Source organism: Mytilus edulis, chromosome 14 (assembly GCF_963676685.1).
Source record: "Mytilus edulis chromosome 14, xbMytEdul2.2, whole genome shotgun sequence".
Lineage (NCBI taxonomy): Eukaryota > Metazoa > Mollusca > Bivalvia > Mytilida > Mytilidae > Mytilus > Mytilus edulis.
In genome coordinates this window covers 37,466,529-37,493,436 of record NC_092357.1, presented here as the reverse complement: position 1 = coordinate 37,493,436, position 26,908 = coordinate 37,466,529, and the positions used below count along the sequence as shown (strand labels likewise).

The following is a 26,908-nucleotide window of genomic DNA, read 5'->3' as shown; positions in this document are numbered from 1 at the left end:
ATAATTTGACTTTTAATAAATATTTCTGAAAATCATGTCCTATGAATTTGGTATAAATTTGATAAGTTAATATAACAGAGATATATCGTATCCCAATTTTAGGAAACCAGATTTCTTATCTTTCACAGACAGCAACCAAACATTTTGAATGATGGTGGTCTAGTTGCGGGCGGTGTTGAGATCCCAATCGGTGTAAAGGGCATCGTATGCCTCTCTTTGATCATTTTCTTTGCATTCTTTTTTCATTTTGGCATTATGCCAATTGTCTTATAATATTCTGTTTTTCCTGCAATTACGCTCTTCATTTAAATACCCCGATTCCGCCTATGAACTGGATCTGTTATATTCAAAACAGTCAATCTAAAACTATCAATTTGTCTTGTAGATAATTTCAATTTTGAATATGTCTGCCCTCAAAAATCCTGCTTTTGGGATGACTTTGACATCCAAATACATAAAGACTATAAGACTACTAAGAATATAGTGCTTATATCTTTTTCTGTTCAAACTGTGGTCATCTTCACACATTGGTACTTAGTGATTCAATCTTTTTATCATCTTGATAGTATCACAATTAAGAAAATAAAAATCAGGAGGAAGTTTGGCCCTGTAAATAAAAAAAAATCAAATTTGAAATGTAAACTTTAAAACCATGCTTTCCACTTCAAGATATGATATTAGAAAAAAAGCTTAAAATTTCTCCCACAGTTCCATATATTTTATATGGTAAGGGCAATTATTGAAAAAAATAAATGGATAATTTGCCAATGGCAAACAGATAATGCTCCAATTTGCAAATAACATTATACAGTGACATAACTAGAGAACTGTAATAAAGCATATTGCGCATAAATTTAACGTTAGAGAACAGAAACCAATTTCTGGACATACCTATGGACGGATAAGGGTAAACATTAATGCTTCTTTCGCTATGGCTGAGATATTAAAATATGTTGGTTCTTTTAAACTTTTTTTGTAAAAATTCTTCAAGCAATGTAGCAATGAGATTACTATTACAAGGTCATTTCCCATACAATTTCCAGGTTACATAACTCCAGACCTGTTAATGTTTAGCCTATTGTGTGTGCAAAAAATAAACTTTTTTTGTTTCAATGAATTATATTAACATTGTCAATTTAAAAGAGTAAGTAAAATAACAGAAGTATATAGTTGAATTATTAAAAACAAGAGATGAAAGTGAAAATTTCTATTCAGAATTTTCGAAAGTAAATGCTTGACCACTGTACCATTTCTCTCTAGATAATCAAGAAAATGAGGGAACTCACTTTTTCTACATAAGGAAGCAGTGGCAGACCAGGAACTCCTAATAAGGGGAAGCTCACTGACAGACATAAGGTGGGGTGCTGCTGCAGGCATGCTTCAGTGATTCCCTATATAATCAACCAAATTTATCTCACAAAAGGAGGGCCCCCTCCCCTGGATCTGCCTATGGGAAATGTCTGTATGAAGTCAGGAATATGAAAAGGTTTGTTTTTTATTAGATGACTTTCCATTCTGAATTTTTCTTCATGTTTGATATTTTTGTTACTTTGCATTTTCTGTACATGTTTATGAAAAATTCTTAGAAAAACTATTGATTTTGCAGGAGATAGGTGTGTATGCTTCATCTTGTAAATGTAACCAGTATTAAAACACATGTGCGGCCAAATTGAACTCTGGAGAAGACCCAAAGTCCAGGGATAGTAGTGCAGAATTTTTGTATAAGTTATAAAATCCAAAATATATTTTTTTAGGAAACTTCATAATAATTGACAAAAGTGGCAAAGTTTTAGCCATTAAAGAAGATCCTATATGGGAAATTGCTTTGTCAATATTTACAGAAGTATAACCTATATTTTACAGAGTTATAAGAGAAACGCTTACATAGTAATTTTACTACTGAAATATATTTCAATAATTTAGTTTTGGATGAAACACATCTTCTGATTGGCTGACGACGTTTTGTTTATCATATCATAGACACAATTTTTGTCATGTGACCATGACGTCATCAACGTTTTTTTTCCATGATTTACGCCGGTTCAAAATGGAATTTAGAATTAAATTATAAGAAATTACTGTGATATTTTGTCAGTCTATTGGAAATAATGTAAAAAATGTGGTGCACACTGAATAACGCATGTACTTTTTACCCCTCAACATACCTTCTCCTTTTTCAATTGAGATAAAGTTGACCAGTTTTAGACATGTATTTTCGACACACTGGACATTGTCTATTGCGACACATTACTTCTGTGGCACACACCATACAAAATGTGTGACCACATGGGTCAATATAAGTATTGCGTTCTCTTTCCATACATATACTACAAGTTGGAAGCTCAGGTTTCTAAAATAAAAAAAAAAGCTGCATATTGAACGAAGGAAATCTTTTCAGCAAAGCAGTAGGTTCAGTAAGACCCCTTTTTGGCCCCAAAATATAGCAGTTTTACAAAATTGTTAAAATATAAACTTTTTGTTTTTCATTGGAAAGTAGAATGCTTCTGTTTCATAAATATAGGTTGTTTTCGACAATACAATGCACATATATCGGGTACTAACATCATTAGGTCATGCTAAATTACTGAAATCTTCACAATTTTAGCATTTTAGTTAAATTTTAGACGGTTTTCGTCTTAAATGGAAGTGGCCGCATTAGTTACGTAGTAGATATAGTAAGATGTGGTGTGAGTGCCAATGAGACAACTCTCCATCCAAATAACAATTTTAAAAAAGTAAACCATTATAGGTCAATGTACGGCCTTCAACATGGAGCCTTGGCTTACACCGAACAACAAGCTATATAAAAGGGCCCCAAAATTACCAGTGTAAAACCATTCAAACGGGAAAACCAACGGTCTAAAAGCATTAGTGTTCATTTTAATTTTTAACTGTAAGTTGTAAAGGTTGAGGATAAACACGGATGCTGCCACTTTCATTTTTGATAAAAAAAAAAAAAAAACATCTGAAAAGTTACATTTTTTGGCATTTTTGATAGATTTTTCATATTTTAGCTAGAGTCGGAGCATTTTTAATGAGTTTTTTTAGTTAAAATCTTTCACATAAACTAATTGAATCAACTGCAATAGACACTTAAGTGTTTCAAAAGTGTCTAAAATCTTTGTCCGATGAACCTGACATTTGATTGGTCAGTTTTGCATATTCTGTTTTGGTTGATTAATCATGTTAATTGATTTTTGGTGTCTAACACATCAGCAATATTGGCTTTAACTTGGCCGTAAGTTGTTTATTAGTGAAAGATCCCAGAGTGTCCTTAGAACATTTTAACACAGACCTCAGACACGAAAACTGACAATCCAAGTCAATAGATTGGAGTTGAAAACACCAGACACTTGGAGGGATCGAGCTCACATTTGTGTTGACAAGCTATTGCTATAGAAGATGAACAACTTAGACCACTCAGGCACCAATATCCCTGGTTAGAGGTCATCCATAATTGTCAACCATTTTCCAAAGTGTACAAATGATACACTTTTTCAGACCCCCTACCCTCCCTTAAAAAGTGTACATCAACCATTTTCAGATTTCAAACAAGATTCAATCATTCTTAAAAAAAAATGAGATCAAGTCTATTACAGTTTAGTTTAATATAGATATAAAAATAACTGAAACATATCTGACGGTTTTATTTGATAAATAAAAAAAAGCGTACTTTAAAAATGTTGATTTTATTACCGCCTCCCCCCAAGTGTACGTTTTGTACACTTTGGAAAATGGTTGAAAATTATGGATGACTCCTTATTTTCTAGATCATTTTAATGTTCTACTCTGCAGTATGCATGAATCTGTGTATTGTTTTGATTTTTCCACATTTTCGGTCTTAAGATATTTAAATGAAAGTTATCCCAGAAACATGTGGGCAACTTAGTATCATAGATTTATCAATACAAGGTTCAGATATATATATAAAATGTATGTGATATTTAATTTCATTATGGCTCCCAATTTCAATCTATTCACAGTTAAATGTTCAAGATGTTTCTTTTTAAAAAAAAAAATAATTCACAACTACCGGTATATTATGCAATTATTTTGCCATTTCCCACTTAACATTAAAGGACCATCAATTATTATTCTGTTACACCGTTCCGTAATTTATGTAGTTCGTTTGATTATATTCTTAATCTATTTATGTGTTCCAGTCTAGGAGGATTATTCATCTTTAACGTTAAAACATCGTACCGTCGCTACTTTCCCCTCTCTCACACGTATCCGTAACATGAAAACTGCAAGGTCATAACGATCACGAGGAACATTTCGTCGAGACGTCATCTTGGACACAATTCGTGGCTAACCACAGAGTGAGTTAATTCTACAACATTATATTTGAACCCTTCAAATTGCTCTTTAAATATTTTAACCTTTTCTCCGTGAAATACCTGAAATTTAACCCTTCTTGAAAGTACAACATTTTCTCGCTTCAACGGACTGTGCTATCTATTACTTTTGACATTTCGTTTTAATAACATTTATTGAACACATAGTAAAATTGTATTTTATTTGTTTTTCAGCTTTTTACCATTTGTTAGATTGGTTTGAGAATAAATTATCAGCACCTGATAGTCTTATTGCTTGAGGCCAATCGTCGGTTAAACTTAATGGTCAGGCCATTACAATTATGATAATCATTTTAGATGAGAAATTGTGTCATTTAGTGGGAAAACAAAAGACATATTATCACTTGTTGATGACCAGTTGAATTTATGTATAGCGGCGAGTGTGAATACCATCCACTCAACTTTATTTGTTCAAAATTATTTTGTTTTACCTCTTTTGTTTGATTTTCATAAAATATATCTGTTAATATCATTCAGGTCTACAAACATAAAACAAATCTACCGAAAAACAAAAAAGTTATGACTATTTATATCTCATCCGGTCAACTGTCCTGTCACTATCCGGGCAATCGTCCTGTCAGTAGTGCTTCCCTCATTTAGTTGACAAATTTACTAGTACAATATACCAACCTTCTTCAATTCTACGACTCTCTTATTTAGATTTTTGTTCTCTAACTTCATCGAATTATTCTCATTATTCGTCTTTTCTAATTCTACTAAGCATGTTTGAAGAATTCTTTCTGAGTCGACTTCATATCTGCAATTACAACAATATCATCAATAAATTTTAATCTAAGTGCTTGTAAGCACTGAAGGGTAAAAATGGCTTTAATTTATCAGTGGGAAGTATACTTAATTATTGCATAAGCTTTGGTTGATTCAACTACAATCTTGGACAATGGGAGATAACTCTAATTTTTAAAGATGACTTAAACAATGACATTATTTATAGTTTGAATGGAAAGTTTTCTCATTGGCACTCATCCCACATCTTCTTATATATATATATAGGATTGTCAGTTCTCCTTGTGGTTTTCTGTAATTTTATCAGGCAATCTCAATGAGGTTTCCTCTGCAAAAAAAACTGACCCCCACTTTATTGTCAATATTACTGAAACTGGCATTTAACACCAACAATTTTAAGTTAAAAGAATCAAACATATGATACTAAAGAAGCTTGCTGTCATTTTGATTCTAATCATGGAAAACTATTGATTGCACAAGACAAAAATGCAAATTCAGCTTGTCTTATTATAATCTAAATGTTAATTACTATATTAAGGTATGGGGAAAATCTGGATTCAGATTTTTTTTTGTCATCTACTTGGGCATAATTTTTTCTTCTGCATCAAATTGGAGGGGAAACACATCTGCACCCCCACCCTTTGAAGTTAAATGATCATTCCCTAAATCCACGAAACTTGGTACCCACTGGATTAAACCATCCACAGTTATTTTATCATCTTTTAATTGACTTACGTATTTGCAATTTCTCTTTGTTTCTGAAGCAACTCCTTGTAATTGTTATTTTCCATTTCCAATGTGTAAATTTTTTTCTTGGATGACTTTTCATACTCTTCATATGTTTCATGGTTTTTCTGCATTTCTATCCTGATTTTTTGTAATTGAGTTTCCATTGAGTCAAATCTTTTCCTGGATGACTTTTTATACTCTTCATACTCTTCATGTTCTTTCTGAAATTCTCTCCCAGCTGTTGTTAATTGAGTTTCCATTGTGTCAATTTTTCTCTTGGATGACGTTTCATACTGATCATATTTTTCACATTGTTTCTGAAATTCTATCTTTGCTGTTTGTAACTTAGTTACCATAGTGTCATATCTTTTCTGCGAGGACATTTTATTCTCTTCATATTCTTCACGTTCTTTCTGAAAATTTATCCAAGCTATTTGTAACTGAGTTTTCATTGCGTCTAATCTTTTCTTTGATGACTTTTTATACTGTTCAAATGCTTCATGTTTTTGCTGAATTTCTATCTTAGCTGATTGTAACTGAGTTTCTATTGAATATCCTTCCGTCATAGCTGTCCTTAAATGTTCTGTTAGACTAATACATCTATCCTTATACATTTGACTTTCCAACTCGTGTTGACTGACCAGAGCTGTTTTGATATTTTCGATCTCTAAATTACTCCTGATGAAAATAAATTGTATTATATGTTAAGTTTTCCTTTTGAAATACGTGATATTTAAAATATAAGGACATTACTCGCTTCTTGGGAAAATTATTTATTATATAAGGTTGCAATGAAATTACATGAATTCTCAGAATTTTAGATGTGAAATAAATTTTGATGACTTCAGATATGAAATAAATTTCGATAATTTCACTCCTTTGAAGTTGTACAACTATTCAATGGGTGTTGTCAAGACATTATTGATGTCATTACATTAAAGTGAAATTGAAATTGGCAGCATGGAATAAGTAGAATTAATAATTATAAATAATGAAAAGAATGACCATATCAATTAATGTGGTCACTTATATACAGGTCTCACACTACTTCAGAATTATAGGGAGAAGTGACTTCTCTTTTTGAAACTGATAGGGAGAAGCGGTGAGATTTGAAAGAGAAGTGCTCATTTGCACGGTGCGCTACAATGTTTGGATTTTACTATAGTATAAAGGGTCATATAATGTTCTTTTTATATTGTTCAATTTATATCTGAGTATACAATTAAAGTAACATTTCAAATTAAAAGTTGTTTAAGTTTTACTTAAAGGTTCTTGTGAGAAACTACCAACTAAATATTTAATATCTATAGCACTTAAAAAAAAAATATTTTAAAAAATGTAAAGAAATTATAATATATCAATTACAATTTAGTTCAAAACTATCTTGTGTATGAAATTCACTGTTTCTCATAAAAAAAATATAAAAGTTATTAAGCTGGGCCATAATATATTGATATTAGTATAATAGTCTCAGAGTTAAGCAACTTTAATCAATAGTTTGAAACAATCCATAAAAAATATAGGTAATTATATACACCAATCAATTAGATGTAACCAGAAGTCTCTTAATGCGTGTGGAATACGTAATTTTTCCCTTTGGGATCAATATTCTTCTGTCAGCTGTTCCATCCGTGCGTCCGTAGTAATTATTGTAAAAGTACGGATTTTGGTCTTAGCTGGTCCGGTTCAGATCCGTTGTTTAGAAATCGGTCAATGACGGACGAATGCAAGAAAATTTACAAAAATAAACGATGTTTGACAAGTTATTTGGAAAGGAACATGACATTTTTAATGCAATAAATGGATTAAACATTTACTGAAGGCAACTTTTACCACGTTAAATGAAGTAACAAACTTATTTTACCGCCGAAATTTAGGTTGATGTACGTTTTCAAGTAACAAGTACCGGTCGGGAACTTGCGGAAATGCACGAAGTGATAAAAAGTTGTATTTTTATCAAGTAACCTGCTACACACTGCAAAGACAATGCTTCAACATTTTTTCTTAAGATAATGAATCGTTTATGTCTAATTTTCTTTAATTATCAATAAAAAAATTCATCAACTTGGTAAAGATTGAAAATGTCCTATGACGGAAGCGACTGAAAGCGAGTACCGTCAAGAACAGAAAAATTTAAATTTATATTATGAATTTTTCTAAATCAAATTCTTGAATTAGTTATTCTCTAACTACTGTTCATGAATAAATTATGTTTTCATTTAGGTAAAGATAACTTCAAACAAGCAATATTAAACTTCAATATCATCATGATTATATTGTACTGTTCAGTCTTACATGGAATAGCAGGTTCCTGTGTATTATGGAGATGTACTAGTATATCATATTAAAGTATTTATACACATACTCAAGATATTTAGAGTATTTCAAATGAATGATAGAGGAGACCAGAAATTTGTATTCGGAGTAATTGTAAGATAACATTACGAGTTATCTAATTTTTTACTGAATACATTTGGGTCATTTTTGAGGCCCTTTATAGCTTGCTGTTCAGTGTGAGCCAAGGCTCTGTGTTGCTGGCCTTTCTTTGACCTACAATGGTTTGCTTTAACAAATTGTGACTTGGATGGAGAGTTGTCGCATTGGCACTCATACCACATCTTCTTACATCTATATAAAGTACTAACATGAGCAACAGGTGCCACATGTGAACAGGATCTGAATATCACACCATAGCACATGAGATCAACTCTAGGTTTTGGTGGGGTTTGTTTGCCCATCTTTAGCTTTTTGTGTTGAGTTTTATCACTTTTGTGTACTTTTTTCGTCTCTTGATATTTTCTGTTTTTAATTGCCTCTTTTTTTTTTTTAGATATATTGAATAGGATCACTATCAAAAACCTCTCAGTTGTGAGTATATCCAGGTGAGAGGTTCTTTGATAGTGATCATATTAAATATATCTCAAAAAGAGAGGCAATTAAAAAATACCAAATGGATATTCAAACTCTTTAAGTCGAAAATAAACTGACAACGCGATGGCTAAAACAATATATCAACAATGAAAGTGTTATCAAACCCCTTGACAAAAATTAATCAGACTGACGATTAATTTTCATAAAATTTTGACAAAATATTTACTTTTAGGTCATTTGAAAAAAAATCAAAATTTCAAAATACTTGAACCACATACTTTGTTGGAAAAAATTTCATTGCATATATAGCAGTTTGACAAACACTTATTTTTTGCATTAAGAAGCTTAATATTTCCTTAACAATAGAACGTGATTAAAATATCCAGCTGATTTTAAGAGAGTTATCTCCCTGTTGTATTATGGACACCTTTAATGGACTTGATTGTGTGTCCTTACCTTGTGATAAATTGTTCCATTTCTCTTTCAACTTCTTCACACTTTTGTTTACTTTTGTGATTTTCCTCACGCGACTTGTTTTCAGATTCAAGTTGTTTGAGTTGATGCTGTGCCAACTTCTCGTCTTGTTCTGCAAGATTTGATTTCAAACACTCATTTTCTCTATGTATCTTGTCTATCACCATGTTTAATTGTTGTGTTGCATTATATCTGTAAAATTTAGAATTAAATAGTACATCAACATATTACTACATATATATTAGTGTACTACAATTTACAACCCGTAAAAGGGAAATTCACAATTCAAATAGTCATCGTGCTAGTTGTGAAATTCTGTACTGAACCCTTTGTTTTCTTGTTTGAATAGTTTTACACTTGTCATTTTTGGGGCCCTTTATAGCTTGCTCAGTTAGGTGTGAGCCAAGGCTCTGTGTTGAAGGCCGTAATTTGACCTACAAGTTTCGAATCTTACAAATTGTGTAACTTGCATCGAGAGTTGTCTCATTGGCACTCATACCACATCACATCGTTTTTGGTTGGTCATAGCTACTTACATGTACTGCAAAATTTATACAAGTATAGATTTTCATCATAGAATATCAAAAATGCTGCCCTCAAGTTTTCAAAAGTCCTTATTTCTAAGTTAAACTGTGACATTATTATATCAAATCTCTACATGTATAACACTATAATAGAAAGGGTGAATATCCAGAATTGTCAACCATTAAAGGTTATTTCTCTGAGGACGCATTTCTTACGGTTAACAACCTTGAATATGCAACTCTCTTTTGCACCACATTTTTTTAATTACTAGTATACTAAAACGCCCTTTGAACATAAATAAATACATGTAAAAGAAGCTCTTGTATATGTCTTTTTGAAGAGGGGAAGGGGGGGTGGTGTAATACCTTTTTATGTTAACCCGTTTGGACTTTTTCCAGGTGTTGTTAATTATTATCTGAGATAAATTTAAACTGTTAAATGTCAACACTGTGTTAACTGTAATTAGCATTTTTGCATTTGTTGTTATAAAACTGTTTTTGCCAAAATCAAGGTGTTGTTAATATGTTATTAATGGACACCCTATTGACCCCTCATTGAAGAAACATATTGTCAAAACACTTAGAATTCACATGTACATCAGAGAATTGTTAGCTGATCATATAGCTATTAGGTGATTGACAGATAATTGATCATGCAAAATAATTAAAATTACCTTTCCCAACTTGATATGATCCAGCAGGAGCATGCTATAATAATTCCTACAGGAACCTTGACAGAGCTGCCAAACAGAGACTCTCCAGCATGTGTTAAGATGAAAAAGGTGCTAACCCCACACTGAAAATAAAGATGATAGATAACTTTTGAGATGGAGAAGTATTTTTTTGTAAGTTTAACTACTCCATATTTGGAAGTTTATTAAATATACTACAGGGATAAGCATCAATCTTTTCTATGTAAATGAAAGGGATAGTATTCAGTTTAGTACGGTAATGTTATTTAAAAAGCTAACAATTTAAGGAATTGTCTTCATTTTTTCTTTTTGTCTTAATTGACTAATCTAAATGTAATACTTTTACTGTAAGTTGTTTAATCATTACCAGTTGGTTTGTTTGACTTTTTGGAGCCAGGGTAATAAGTTAATAATAAGTTCTCTGACAAAAAATATTTGATAGTAAAATTAATGGTGATAATCTAATAAATTAAGGAATTATTTAAAAGCACTGAAAGATAATTATAATAGAAAACCACAGGATATGATGTAACCATCTATGACAAAAAAAACGGTATTATGCACAGTAATAAACATCAAATAAGCAAAGGAACAGCATATTTGTTGCTGATTTTCATCTCAAAGTCACAGTGAGGCCTTCAACAAAGGGGCAAAAAATACTCTCACCTCAATGCAAGTTTAATTAAGACAGCTCCTAGTATGTAGTGCCAGTTTGAGCAAAATTCTTTGCAAAATAATTTGGATACATTTGTAATAGTATGACCGAGCTGGATCGTATGTCAATATGTGGGGGTACTAGCTGACATTCTGCGACCCAGTTCTGATCATATTATTTTGTAGGGGAACTAACTTTTAACAAGTAAGTGATGGTAGAGCATAGGTAACGCATTGTCTGGTTTCCTTAAGTATAGAGCACAAGAAGTCAATAAATCACTTAGTTTAATGGTTGTATATTAATTATTTTCAAATAGATATTGCATTCATATTTACAACACAATTAAGTCATATATGAATTTGTGACTTAGTCACTATAATGAGCACAAAACCTGAAATTATCCAATCTTCCAATTATCCAAAGTAAGATATCCCCAGTCCCTTTCTAAAACTGATTCTTCCCTCAATCTGAACAATCATTTAAAGCATTATTAAAATTATGTAAGTAAAATATAACACTTTTTCTATTGTATCTTTTCTTAAATAGGAAATAGCTAATTGCAGTCTTATTGTAATATTTTGAAGGTGCTAATTTTAAGCTTTATCTTAAGTTTACCTTAATGTCTATTTATGTTATCTTTGAATATATGAATTATTTGTAACAAGCCCTATTCAGTTTTGACATAATGATTTTCTAACATTTAAACTCATCATTATAAGTACTAGAACACACCCTTGATATCGCGGGTCCGTGACTGAATTAAAGTATATAACTATGCGCAAGCCTTATTTTAGTATTATTTTTTATCTGATAAAGTCATGCCGATTATAAGATACACAGTTTTCTCTGCTTTCAAATCTTTCTGTTTGAACCCGTCGAACTGGAACTTATCAATTATTGGTAATATTAATTATTTGGATAACAAAAGGTCCTGGAATGGAGTACTTTTTAATCAACAGCATTGTCCTATGTTAGATTTAAATAAAGTTGAATTCTTTGATTCAATGTTTTATGTCATGCCGCTAACAAATTGAAAATGGTTCCTATATACACCTTATTTTTAGTCCAGATTTTTAGTATTCGTATTGTTATCTTAGAAAGTCTTACTGATTAAAATACTACAATAGGTAACAATTTGACAATGTTTGAATTTAGTAGTGTCAACCCTGTGATTATGACCCGTGTATATAGCAAAATCCGAAATACTACGTTAGGTGGTGCACCTGTTAGATAAGGAACGTACAGATAAGGTAATAGGTAACAGGTGAATATACTATTGGTATCGGTATCGGACTCGACCCGGAACTTCTTTATTATTGGCAATATTAATTACGTGGAAAACAAAAGGGCCTGGAGTGGTGTAATTTTTAATCTACACCTTTGTACTATATTAGTTATATATAAAGCTGAATTCTTTGATTCGTCGTTTTTACGTGATGACGGCTGACAAATTGGACCTCGTAATTTTAGTATTATAGATATTATAAAGGAAGTAGAGATTTATTTTAAACAAAAGTTTCAAAAATACTGCCAAGGAAAAATATCTCATTTTTTCTTGGTGATAACACCACCAAATCAAGGCTGGTAAAAAAGAACACACAAGCAAGTAAAATTAAGACACAGAAATGGGAAATATGTCAAAGAGACAACAACCCGACTAAAGAGAAGATAATAGCCAATTGCCATCAATGGGTCTTCAACGCAGCTAGAAAATCCTGCATACAGAGGTGTGTCTCAGCTGGCTCCTAAATAAAAATATATAAGGGTTTCAGTGTAAATGGACTTCTTACTAAACTCCAAAACATATAAATGAACTAAATTAAAAAATATATGATACAAGACTTACAAAGGCCAGAGGCTCCTGACATGGGACAGGAGCAATAAACTGCTACACTAAGCACAGCTTGATACGACCGCAGGGGTTTAACCCTAAACCATAACCTTCTACTTGAGGTATTGAACCTTTTCATACAATTTCAGAGCAATCAATATACCCTTACACAATTATTGTCCTGAAACTAGAAAAATGCTTGTAGTGGGCCCCTTTTTCTCAAAGTTGGGACCATCACCCCCAAAAACAATTCCCAACCTTCCTTTTGAGGTATTGAACCTTATTGAGGTCTTATAAAATTGCAGCGGGCGTCAAGCATGTTTTGTGAGATCTCAACTCCCCCCCCCTTATGCATGCTATACCACTTAAGCCAATGTAGAATAAATATACACAAAATAGTATACTTACTACAAGTATCAAACCATCTTTCCTTGAAAACTTTGAATACATGATTTCATACTGTTTATCCGTTGAACATGTTGAAGGCATTCCTCTCTTAACATTTGATCATATGCATTGCATGTTTCTTTCGTTTTCCAGGCCAGTAATAAAAAAAAGTCCTATCTCTACAAAAACAAAATGGTTATTTTTTACTTATTTTGATACAAACATAACGATATGGTTGAGAGCTTTATAGAACTTATAATTCATTGTAATTAGCATGATTATATATAAAGTGCTTTGAACAATTGTCTTTATCCAATCTGTGAATACAAAATTTACAGACTTAGAATGTAGGTACAATAAAATATATCAAAATGGACTAGTATAAGAAATTACTGGTATATATATTTAAATTGTCATACAAAGTGGCTTGCTGGAAATACTTATAATGACTTACTGTAAACCAGGAAATTTTCGCACCGTCTTTATTTCGCGATTTACTAACACAATCCAAATTCGCGCGGTTTTGAATTCGCGATTTCCAAGTGGCCTTTATAAATATTTTCATAAATGATTTGCAAAGTGAACAGCTTTACATGTATCTTAAATCAAGTGATAAAATCAATCAGAAATCTTTTGTTTTTGATTCATTAATGATTAAAAGTTTGGCATGTTTCAATGCTTGTAAAAACACATACACAATAATAGAAAAGTAGACCTAATTAGGAATGAATTAAAATAAAATGCGAGGTGATACTTTTATTACTGATTGACAGGTGTCATTAGCATAATTGTAATGAGTGTTGTTTACATAACAATATCCGTAATGTTGTAATGTTGGCTTCAATGCTTAAATATTGTTAAAGAACAACATGAAGAGTATGTTTTTTAAATGCATTATTTACTTCATGTACTTAGTCAATATACCGTATGTTCAAAATATGATATAAAACAAAAATTTGAAACATCAAACAAATAGTTAAATATATATGATAATTATATCCTTTTTGCTCATGTGGAAAACTGATTTCATTACTCATATGTTACTATAGTAGATAATTACTTCCAAGTCAATTATACATCCTCAATATGCCCAACAATGCCTTGAGCCAGAGGCTTCACGATCAATCACCTGTCACATGCCAAAGGATGCAGCAAGGCACGATTTCTGTTGGCCCAGTTTAGGTAGAATACGGCTTTGAACTTCATTGTAAAATATCAAAATAGCAATAGTCTGGTTCTTGAATGGATCTTTTTCAAAAGTTATACTACAAGGTTAAACTAATCTCTTCATAAAAATACATTTGAGGCTTCAAAGTGATCACATTGGGTTCATTGTCAAAAAACAATGATGCATTTATCAAATCAAGAAGCTTGGACTCATACATGTAGTTCAAATCATGTGTTGTCTCCATGCAGTCGATAGTCAATGTAGGCCTTGTGTAAGTTAAATGTACACAAAACTATGCATTTATAACATCAATTTTAACATGTATATTTAAAGAAGAAACGATTTTTGAATAAAATTGATATTTATAACAATTATTAATAAAGTTCTTTACAGACATATTTGTATTAACTTGATATATGTATTTGTTATAAAAACACTTAACGTAGATTTATTAACCCCTTATCAAGACTCAAAGCATCATCATTTCCGAACAAATAATTCAATGGAAAACGTCTTCCCGAATTGACTGGACGTACAAAGAAATATTTGCCACTGGACTTTACTCAAACATCGATTCACTTATAAATGCATTACTAAAAAATGTGTGGGCTAAAACTTCTTGTTTGTCTAGTATCTCAGATCCGTTAAAATACAAGAAATATAAATAAAAAAAAATATTACCCCCTCCTTTTGCCAAATACTCCTTTGAGAAAAAAAAAGAAAAAGAAACATACAGAAAAGATAGAAATGTAGTGATCCTTAACATCTCAATCTTTTTTCTTCGTCTTAAAGCAAACTGATGCAGCCTAATGCGTAATTGAGACATCTTTAGTATCTTTGAAATAATGCAAATCATCAAAATGGCTTTCATAAAGGAGCAACCACTTAACTTCAAAAAGGGGTGGGGTGTTCTGAGTCTGATTTTGTTCTCGCGCAGGAACGTTTTTATTCATTATTTTCGATGCTAGCAATCAAATTTTTTTTTCTCAATATTTAACACTTCAATGTGTGGGAAAGCTCTGGATTCAGAATGGTTTTTTTTAATCATCTATATTACCAGTATATTTTTTTTTATCAAATTGGGGATCAGTCTCCCCCCCTCTTTTTGAAGTCAAATGGTCGTTTCCTAACTGCTAGAAAAGTTGTCCGAAAATTTTGCATTCCGTTCTACGTAATGAACATTTAAATGACATATAGTTTACTTATAGGTTAGACAATACTTGGTCATGTTTATGAAGACTTAAGCCCAAGGCGAAGCCGAGGGCTTAAATCTTCATAAAACATGACCAAGTATTGTCTGACCAATTTAGAACATATTCACACTTTCGAGTGACCTTACAAAACTATCCTTTCCCATTGTAATATTCAAACCCAAATAAGAGTTCACTTTTTATAATGAACTTAAAAAAAACATAGGTAATGATCATTTCAATGGATGAAATGAAATAGCACAGACATAGTTTGTGAAGGATAAAAAAAAATTCTTCTGCTTCAGGTAAAATTTAATACTAATATATCTTTAGATTTTTTTCTAATTTTAAAAAGCAACACAATGTTATATTAATCCCCTTTTCGAAATTTGATTTTTTTTATAAATATAAAACTCTCTGTATGAATATTTGAATTCAGACCATTCAACATTAAATGCTAACTTTTTATTGATAAATTTAAATGTAACGTATTTCTCCGAAAACAATCCTTTGCTTTATATATCAGCAGTCTGGCATTGTGTTTTTTTGAAAGAAAAAGAAAATAATTCCCTCAATGTAAGGTATATAAATTAAATAAATATCATTTTATTCATCCTTACCAATTTTTTTTTAGTGTATTCTATATATGTGTACCATTAGAAAATGCATGAAATTTTGCAAAATTCAAAATGTTTTTATTGTAATCTTTGCTCTTTCATCTTTTATCAGTAGGCTATTTTCTCAAGGAAATGCCTTAGGGGATTGTACACTTCGTTAGTGCAGCTACTAAGAGTTCACTTTTATAATAACTGACAATAAAAAGTCATTCATGTATAGCATTTCATAGTGTATGGAAAACCATGTACTATGAAAATTATAGGGCAAAAAACTGACTTTTCATTGGACGAGAAGGGGTGAGTATGTTCTGAAAGTGTGAACAAATCTTATGTACAGGTAATTAAACAAGGTGTAAAAATGCGATCAAATTAAATGTGAAACCAGTGTACATTACATTAAACTAGTTGTAAACATGTTTACTGTACATGGCGTTTGGTGTGAACACGGCCTAACTGATTGGTTTGAATCAAGTTTACATTCTTTATCAATATATGTTATATCTGAAGACAAAATATTAAAATCATTGAAACTATTTATACTGCTAGATAAGAATAATCCGAGTTATCTCTTCTTAAATCTCGTTTATCAAATGTTTACTTTTATTAACTTTATAGTATAAAATCATTTAACGCTCACTCATACAAACTGTTAAATATATATTTTATATATTTCTGTTAATAGAAATTTAAGTATAATTCATACTTTTATCCGTTTTATGCAGAGTCTATGTAGTTTGGTAACTCTTACAAATAGAACTATATCATCAAGTTTAAATTTATAATTTCATGAGTTAAATTAGGTAGCATATAAGTCCAGTCAATCTGGCAAAAATTTGACCCTAATCTGGAAGTAATTGCAACAGAAGATTTTTTTATTCTCATGCAATTAGTTTGTAACCATAATTTTCATTGGACGTGGACGAATATTTTTAGATTGCACGTTCTACCAGTCCGTAACTAAGAAAGCCACCATTTTGAATTCCGATTTTTTTGGGGTATGTAATTTCTCAAAAAATAAACAAGATAGTCACATTTTGAGCATCAAAATGTTCTTTTTGTCTATATTGAAACCATTCTGAAGCGTACGAAAATTAAAAATACGTTTATTATTCATGTTTGACATCCAGAGTATACATATGACGTCACATTGTTTTGATGCTAAAGAGGATGCAACAGTTTCGCGGACTGTTTCATTTATGCCATTTTTAAGCCAAAATATTTATTAAATGACATTTATTTTAATACCTTGCATTAGAATTGAGATAACTGTTTTGTATCTTAAGCTTGGCCTTCGTAAAACTTGATTTTACTGTCGCAAATATCGCGTCGCTAGGTAAACTCAATTTGCGACAGTAAAATCTACGTTTTACGAAGACGAAGCTTAAAATACAATACAGTTATCTCCTAAGTTTAAATCTTTAGTATTATACCCCAAATATACACAGAAAAAAGTCCCATAAAATCTAACTTGAGGAAAACTAAAAAATAATTATTTAAAATTCTAATATGACGTGCTTCTTTTGCTTTATGTATAAACCCATGCTCAAAATCTAATAAAATGAGTTTGCACATGCTTATATTGGCTACTGAAGAATAATGAATTTTATCAAATTTGCAAACATTTAAAATATAACTTAAAACACTTCCAAACTTTTATATGATGCACATGCTGTTACTAAATCATTTATAATGACTGTAATGTGTTGCAACTCGAAATTGACATATTTGACCTAGATACGACAACCGTTCATGCTGGCTGTTAAAAAGTTATCCCTCTGGCAAATCACATTGCCAATCGTTTGCTTGTTTACAAACAAAAACGGGAGGTTCATGGAAGAGCCTACACAACCCTCTACACTAATACACATCGAAAATAAAAATTACTTGAATTGTCCTGATCAGAATCGAAATAATTGATGCAAGCTATACTTTTTTGTAGTTTTAACATGGGTAGGCATTATATTTGTGTAATTTTAGCCCTCACTATCGCTCGAGCAAAAATAATCACGAATATAATGTCTACCCATGTTAAAACTACAAAAAAGTATAGCTTGAATCAATTATTTCTTAATTCCTATGGAGATTTGCATTGATATGGGAGATAACTCTGCAAAAAAAGGCAGAAATTTCAATAAAAATTGATACAAAATTATACTCAAATTGAATATGTGAGCAAGTCACTTATGATTCCGGAATTTATTCATGTGTAACCGGTAATTTTCTATTTTTATTGTAACCGGAACCACCGTTTTGAGGACGTATTAATATGCACTTATGATAACGCTGGAATGAATGAAAGAAACATCTTAAAATAAGCCTTTTTATACCATCTACAGGACTACCTGCCACCTTTGTTAACTAGTAAAACAATAAAGATCTTATCATCAAATATGTCACTTTCTATCAGCCTCACTATACACCTGGCTACAAATACAACTAATTAAGCATATATATGCTCTTCTTTTTGTGGTTTAAAGTTTCTTTTAACAAGGTAGATGTTGAACACATAATTTACAGATATAAACAATACCAAATATTCACTTTATTTTTTTAAAATGGTCACAAAGCCATAAATTTGCAATTTCTTAAATAAAAAATGTGCAAAAAAAATACACATAACACTTTGGTTTTGTACATTTCATGAGCAGAAGATTATATAATATAGTCAAATACGAACTTATAACCCCATCAACGTACCATATTTTACAAGAATTTTAAGAAAATCAACGAAAAATTTACAAAAAAGACTCAATTTTGCGGAGTAATCTCCCTTTCCAATGTTAATTTCCATAAGAAATTGGAAATGCAAAATTTGAGTTTTCCTCAAGTTAGATTTTATGGGATTTTTTCAAATCAATCAAATTTCACATTTTCTACTACTTTTTAAAAAAAAATTCTGGCTAACGGCTAAACAAAAAAACCAGCGATAGTTGATTACTAAAAAGGAATCAAATATGAAGGCGAAACATAATGTAAAAATGTCACATCATTAACTAAAAATTCTCCTGTGCCAAAGACGTACAAATTACCAAGATATTCAGGACTTGGTTGATGCGCTCAAAAAGTGCTTCTGGGTTTTACTGACCTAATTGGATCCAAAACTTCCCTTATTTATGGTCAGAGTTTTAAGTAAAAAAAAACAACAATCATAAGTACGAAAAATAGATAAAATTTCAAAAAAAAAACTATTTCTAGGAAAAAGCCAATAGAGAAACAAAATCTGACCCAGTGACAACCAAACAAAATAAATATAGCGATCACAGTGTAACATCTAAAACGAACGATATTTTATCAACACTGACCCCGTACAACTGTAGTGCTAAGCAATTTCCCCTTCTTGTAAGAAACCTAAAGGTAATTTCGAGAACGTTGGAAGGACTCTACAACAAATGGACAATGTATGTTGTTTTTCGGTACACGGACAACCATATCGGTCAATCCGTTCGTTAGGACGACCATATATAATTGAATGAAGGATAATGTAAGTCTGGGACTCCAAACCCCTGTTTAGCACTGTCCAAAAAGATTTTGCAATGACAACAAGCTCTGTGGTAACTAACAAATTGGAATATAAATTCCATACGCAGATGTGTACTGCTTAAATGGTGTTACCTGACATTTCCCCCAATTTATGAAGGAAAAACAAGGTATCTTAAAGCGGCATAGTCCCTCGTTGATAAAAATTGCGATGTGAACTTTTCCTTCGACCTTTGAAATCAACATGCTTTATCCCTCTTCCCAAAATTGAATATGTACATCAGGTAAGGGGAAGACCGCCTGAAAAACACCAACTCGACCGTGTTTACAAGTCTGTAACTGACGGACTGTCCAGTTATTACGTTTTATAAATTTCGATAATTTTATAAACGTTTTTGTACAGAAACGAATTAAACGTTAATGGCATGCGGCAGGTCTTTCATAGAAGACTCGCATAATCTATAGAATTGAAGAAAAAGCTAGCTGATCAGGATGCGGAATGATTTGCAGTATTTTTTTTGACAAATTATACGTCAAATACCGTGTAAATATATATGTAATAAAAATAATATATGACTAAGAAATGTATTTATTTACTTATCTGTTTGATATATCTTCTTTATCTTTATGGTCAAGACAGAATATAAACGCCAAAATCGAATATGTATATGTAATGATATTCATGACTGTTATTTTTTTGAGACGACCCCTCTATTTTACCAGTAAACTGTAGGGGTAATTAGTCGGTGTCGAGAGTTGTTGAAAAGGAATAATATGGTATAACAGCTAGGTTAACAGCAAGACTGTCAATGTATGCTCCTGGAAGAATATAATTACAGATGGTCTTCAAAGATTATATGGAGATAGTCTTTCTGTTGGTAGAATCTTTATCAGCTAGTTGTGGTATACGACTAAGTCCATCTGCATCACTATTTTTCTTTCCTGAACGGTAAACTATGTTTAAGGTGGCTAAAGCGGCCAACCATCTGTGTCCAGTGGCTTCAAGTTTTTCTGTTGACTTGTATGCACATAGGTCATGGGGTTGTAATCTGTAATTACTGTGAAGTTGCTTCCATATAAATAATCTTTGAACTTGTCGCTTACTGCTCACTTCATTGCCAGAAATTCCAGTTTGTGCGGTCAACCCAAATGACACCCAGTTGTATTCAAAGAATCCTAGAGAACCAACTGTAAATGCAGTACTTTCTTTTTGCTCTTCCATGATCTCCACCTGATGATATCCACTTTTCATGTCTACGCAGGTAAAAAATGTACTTCCAGCTAGTGAACCAAGCAGATCTTCTATTCTCGGCAAAACATAGCTGTCTCTTAATATTATTAAGTTGTTAAATTCGCGATAATCCACGCACAATCTCAGTTTCCCATTCTTCTTACGTACCACAATATATGCGTATTGACTGTGTGATGGTCTGATGGTACCATTTGACTATAGTTGTCGAAAATTTGACTTGCCATCATCGTACATAGCTGGTGAAGTTCGTCTATATCGTTGCTTGCATGGTCAGTTATCAATCAAATCAATGTGGTGTTTAACTTCTGTGTTTTCAATATCTTAATCATTCTTGGCAAATATATCTTCAAATGATATGATGAAATATATCCCTCTTTCTAGTTAGATTAAGTCACTTTCTGTAATTTCCACTTGTTCAAGTATTGATGATGTTGATGAAGTGTTTTTGGTTGTTGTTCAATGTTAACTGGTTGTATTGCACATAAATTATCTTTTGTCGGATGGTTATAGTCCTTGTGGTAACATTAGCAATATGAACGTCTAACTTTCTGTTGTTCTTGTATCTATAATAAAAAAAAGTATAGGTTCTATATATTACTAAATCTTTCCAGTTTGGTTGAAATTCAGATGTAACATTGCTGCAGTTGTACTGTGTGATATCTCTTTATCAGTGTATCCTTCTATCTTTATGGTTGAATTTGGTTTGATGGTAACATGTTTGTTCACAGCATTTCTGACTATAATTAATGCGTTGTTATTGCAGCTAAGTTCCTTTTCTCTAAGTGTGATGGCTCGAAAAGTCAAGTACCAAGGTGTTGTTAAGTTGCATGACTAGAAATCTTGTCCCCTGTTGATCTTTCAATGACTCCGTGATTGGTTGAAGAGTGTTTGTTCCAAGAAGCAATGGTATATGAGTGTTATAGTTGCTCGTTGATGTGTAATAAAGGTATATCTGCTAGGTTGTTGCGGTAATATGTATAACTGATAGTAGACACTGTATCCTGTGTCAAGTAAAGTTTTCACTGTTTTTCCATAGATTACAACTTCAGTTTCTGTTGGCTTTCCATACGTAGATTTTCTTTTCTCTTTTCCATCCTGGTGTTAAACTATTAGGACATGATGTTGTTCATGATGTACATAAGTCTATTGATGGTCCTGCTCCATAGACTTCTTGACGTTGAAAGGTTTTCCGTCTTATTCCAATTTCTCAATACGTCACAACTTTAAGTGACCTGGTTTCCTACTTCTAAAACATCTCCATTCATCCTAGTTGGCTGATGAAGCTTGTAGTTTAGATCAGTCTTGCCATTTTTGTTGTCGTCTGTTATATCGGTTCTCACCTCTGTAGTTATTATAGTGTATGCCTCGTCCTCTATAATTGGTCTCCATTCTATCAAACCTTGTGGTGAGTTTTTGAATAAGTCCTTTCACTTCTTCAAATTCAGATGAATTGTTGATAGGTCCTGATATTGCTGCAGCTTTGTGTTGTATCATTCTTTTTTCAATTGCTTTCCCAATAATATCTTCTAATCTGCAACTCCATTTATTTACACTTTCATCACCTTGTCTGACTCTGTAGAACAGAGTAAGTAGGTCTTCTTTCTTCTCTTCATCTCCCTAAATCAGTGTCCAACTTGTGTATAATATCTGGTAGACTGGCTTTTGGACCAAGGTGCATAGCAATAGTTCCTGCTTCTCCTTTGAATGACTTGCGTACAGCATAGTTGATGTTATCTTTATCGTGTCTTCTATCTTCCATGAGTCCACAAACTTCATATCTCCAAAAGGCATAAGTGGCTTCATCCTTGCTGTTGGATCCTGAAAACGTTGATTCTTTGGTGGATCTCTCATCTAACATGTCTAAGTATGTGTGACAGTTTCCTTGGTTTTAGATGTGTCCTTCTCTTTTGGTTCTTCTTTCGGTGTTACTATTTCTTTACTAGTGACTAAAAATTCTTTTATCCACTTTTTTAATCTTTGAACAACATCTCCTCTTTTACTTCTTCTTGAGTAATTACAAGAGTGTGAAATCCTCAGATGATATTGTATTTTTCTTTTGACATGATCATGTAGTATAAATCCAAGTATAACTAGTGTGAAATAAAGATATGTCAAGTATTTAACGACAATATAACTTAAGCCAATAAAAAAAATCAATAAATAAAAGACAAACAAAAAGTTAAATCACAAAAATACTGAACTCAGAGGAAAATCTAATTGGAAAATCACATAACAAAACACATCAAAAACGAATGGACAAGAACTGTCATATTCCTGACTTGGTACAGGCATTTTCAAATGTAGAAAATGGTGGATTAAACCTGGTTTCATAGCGCTAACCCTCTCACTTTGATGACAGTCTCGTCAAATTCCGTTATATTTACAATGATGCGTGAACTAAACAAGCATAATAAATAAAACAGTCAAAATATGAGTACAGCAGTCATCATCGTGTAATAATTTTAAAAGGAAAATGTTTTTATCCTCATTGTTTTCAACACTTAAAATAACCAAGTTTATAAATTTATGTTATTGACACCTTGTAATTGGTCATCCACAACTCATAACTGCAGCAAGATGACAGATATCCAGCATGAGTGAAGGAGGTATGTCGCTGTGATAATTGCACGTATTGTTGGTCATCACCATAACACTATAAGTCGTTTTGAGAATAAAAATCAGGCAAGAAACGATGTTAAAGACCTTCAGAGGTCAAAAAGACCCTCTATAACATCTGCTAGGGAAAATAAAGCATAATGAAGGTTGGTCAGAAGGAAACCCATTGCAAACAATACAATCCTAAAAAGAGAATGATGACCATGCAGGAGCCTTTAAACAAGAACTGTTCGTGGATCGCCTCATCGCTACTGGTTATCGTGCGATAAAACATTTCGGAGACCTTTGCCTACGAACAGACACACAGATGCCCGTATCGAATATAGTGCAGAGCTCGCAAGAGTTGGAAATTAGCGTCGTGGAGGAAGATCCATTGTTCCAATGGAATTCGTTCTATCTTCCTTGGCCCAATCGTAGCCCAAATTTGAACCATATTGAGCATATATGGGACATTATTGGGAGTAAAGTGCATGAAAGGACACCCCAGTCCAAACAAGTCATGAAATAAACAATACCCTTCGCCAAGAATGGTTGCTGCTAGCTTAGCAACAAATTAGTCGACTTATGGCAGGAATCAGACGACATTAAGATGCGGTTATCCGTTTGAATGGAGGCTATGCACAACGTACTAATTCTTTGGCGTATAACGATCAACCATGATGTGAACAATCATCTAAAGATTAATTTTGAAATGTCTGACATTGTAAAGTTCGACTACAGTAAAAGTTGTAAAATGCATTTTTTTTGTACAAAAAACACTTCATTTTGTTTTAAAAATTTTGGTTAGATAAAGCTTCTTTTTTTCATACATTTTTTGTTCGTTTTAAAGCCAATGTTATCATTAACTCCGTTTCAATATTATTTTACAAATATTTTATCATATTCCATCCAAAATAAGAGACTGATTTTTCAAGTTTTAAAAAATCAAGGTGTTGCAATACTTTTTTCCATGTGTATATTTCAATTCACAATTTGAGTTATATCAATATGATATACAACAATGAAACAATATACAAATATTCAACATAAACACAATGTACACTAAGTATCAAAACACAAAAGTCAATATAAATGCACAGTGATAATATAATACTATACCACATTTAACACAAATAGAGTTCAAGTACCCACTATAAGGTACTAGGTATGCTATGTGTATGTTAGTAAATCTGCACAAGAAAACAAGTAACAGTTACTGTAACTGCGTATGTAATAGCTACCTTTTGTACAATCAAGCATGAGTGTATTCAACTTTGACTTTATAATGTATATCAAGACTAAGTTTAACTTGTCAAGTGTGTACAAATATTTTAAATGTACACCATAAGTGTATGTGTGCATGTACAAAGTCAGTTTCAGCTGTACAAAAGTACAACTACAAACACATCATATATAAATGTCTATATACAATTATCACTATTACACACTAGTATGTAACAACTATATCAGTTAAACCAAATCGTAAAATTTCATTATTAAAGTTCGATTTTTAAAAATTTTAAGTTAAAAGCTATATGACATATAGTATATGTACACATGTGTAGAACAAACAACAAACAAACTCAACAGTGAACAATGACAGTGATCATAGTTACCATAAAACTGCAAAATCTTTTCACTGAAAAATCCATGTGTTGCAGATATCCAATTCTTGACTTCCGGATATAAACAAAAAGTTTAATATACGTATGTCAACCAGTGACGTACAACTTCTTCTGACTAATGTTTATTATGTAATAACGGAGCTCCCTCCACAGGTAATGAAAATCGTTGATCGTTGATAACACAGATGAAATCTACGTTGGGCGCCAGAATATAGTCATGTTTCCTTGTATTTGAATAAAGCACTAACACGTTGTATAAGTGGTGTAAATATTCTAATTAAAAAATGACCCTGAAATAATAACAAATATAATTCTTATACAATTCAATCAGTAGTAATTATCAATTACTATCGATATATCTATATGCATACAAATAAACTGTAGATTTTCTTTTCTCTTTAAAATAATAGATTTACAGGCCACAAAAACGATATTACACCATTTCGAATTCTGTATTAAATGAGTACATTATATATTTCTCTGTATTTCGTGCATTGTTAATATGCAACGACAAACTAAGTTCACAGCTAAATACATAGCTACGCTTAAAGTATCATACCAAAATTAGCTAGTTTAAAATAATGATAACACGCAATTGTAAGTGCAAACAAGATATTACGTTTTGCAACAGTTACACAAATCAGACAATATTATTTGAAAGCAAATCAACATAAAAGTAACATGAATAATAAAAACTGTACAATATATAAACATACCTCACATGTAGTGCAAAGGTCGTTGTTTGACCAACTATTTGGGTTGAATCAGTTTACATTCTTTATCAATATATATAATACCTAAGACAAAATATTTAGATTATAGACTGGAAACTTTATCCATACTGCTAGATTAGATATCTAATTCTTAAATCTGATTAATCAAATATTTACTTGTATTAACTTTATAGAAGTATAAAATCTCACGCATACAAACTGTTTAAATATATTATATTACTGTTAATAGAAATTTAAGTATAAATCATACTTTTACCAGTTTTATGCATATTTTATATAGCCTATTAAATCTTACAAGTAGAACTATATTATCAAGTTTATCTTTATTACTTCATCACTGTGTCTAAACCACACCGGCAAAATTTGTTCGGACTCGATGGTATCTAGGTTTATTATTTACTGAGCATTTAAGCTATTGATAATATGGGAAAAAAACAGTTGCTAAAGCCGCTAGTTGATCGTTGGGTCTGTTGATATCTAAATGTAAGGCTAACGGTGGTTTTCAATATTATACATTTATACAATTATTTGATACACTTGTATGGTCTGTAGTATATAGATTATGATTCCTCTATATATATGGGGAACACGAGATTTTTCATGTATAAATAGTATTAAAAATGGAGCCATGCGTTTTTTCATGGGTGTAGATAAATACACACCTAATATGTATTTGTATGCTGGAATGGGCTGGATGTGGACTAGTGTTTTTAGAAACTGGACACGTTTTAAGAAAATGAATGATGATAGAGTAAATAAAAAAGTGTATATATGGGGTAACACATGTAAAAAAGTAAAAACATGGCATTTTTGAGTAAAAAATAAGTTCCAAGAAATTGATATGGAATATTTGTGCATTGGTGCTATTTTGAACAAGGATTTAATTAAGAATATTGAAAATGTATGTTTTTAATTTAAGGAAGAATGGAATGACAAGATTATGTCAGATGATAAAAATAAATTACGTACATATAGAATGTTAAAA

General features: G+C 31.7%; 1 protein-coding gene across 1 annotated transcript; it reads right to left on the bottom strand.

The window, feature by feature from the left end:
* On the bottom strand, positions 1-25,470 carry LOC139503829 (uncharacterized). Its single transcript, XM_071293764.1, has 8 exons — positions 25,181-25,470; positions 13,287-13,444; positions 10,375-10,496; positions 9,159-9,368; positions 5,838-6,509; positions 4,989-5,115; positions 2,166-2,350; positions 1-607 (listed from the first exon to the last, which is right to left on the bottom strand). The coding sequence occupies exons 2-7, from the start codon at positions 13,365-13,367 to the stop codon at positions 2,177-2,179; spliced, it is 1,386 nt and encodes a 461-aa protein (XP_071149865.1). The 5' UTR covers positions 13,368-13,444; positions 25,181-25,470; the 3' UTR covers positions 1-607; positions 2,166-2,176.
* Positions 25,471-26,908: the final 1,438 nt, after the last annotated feature.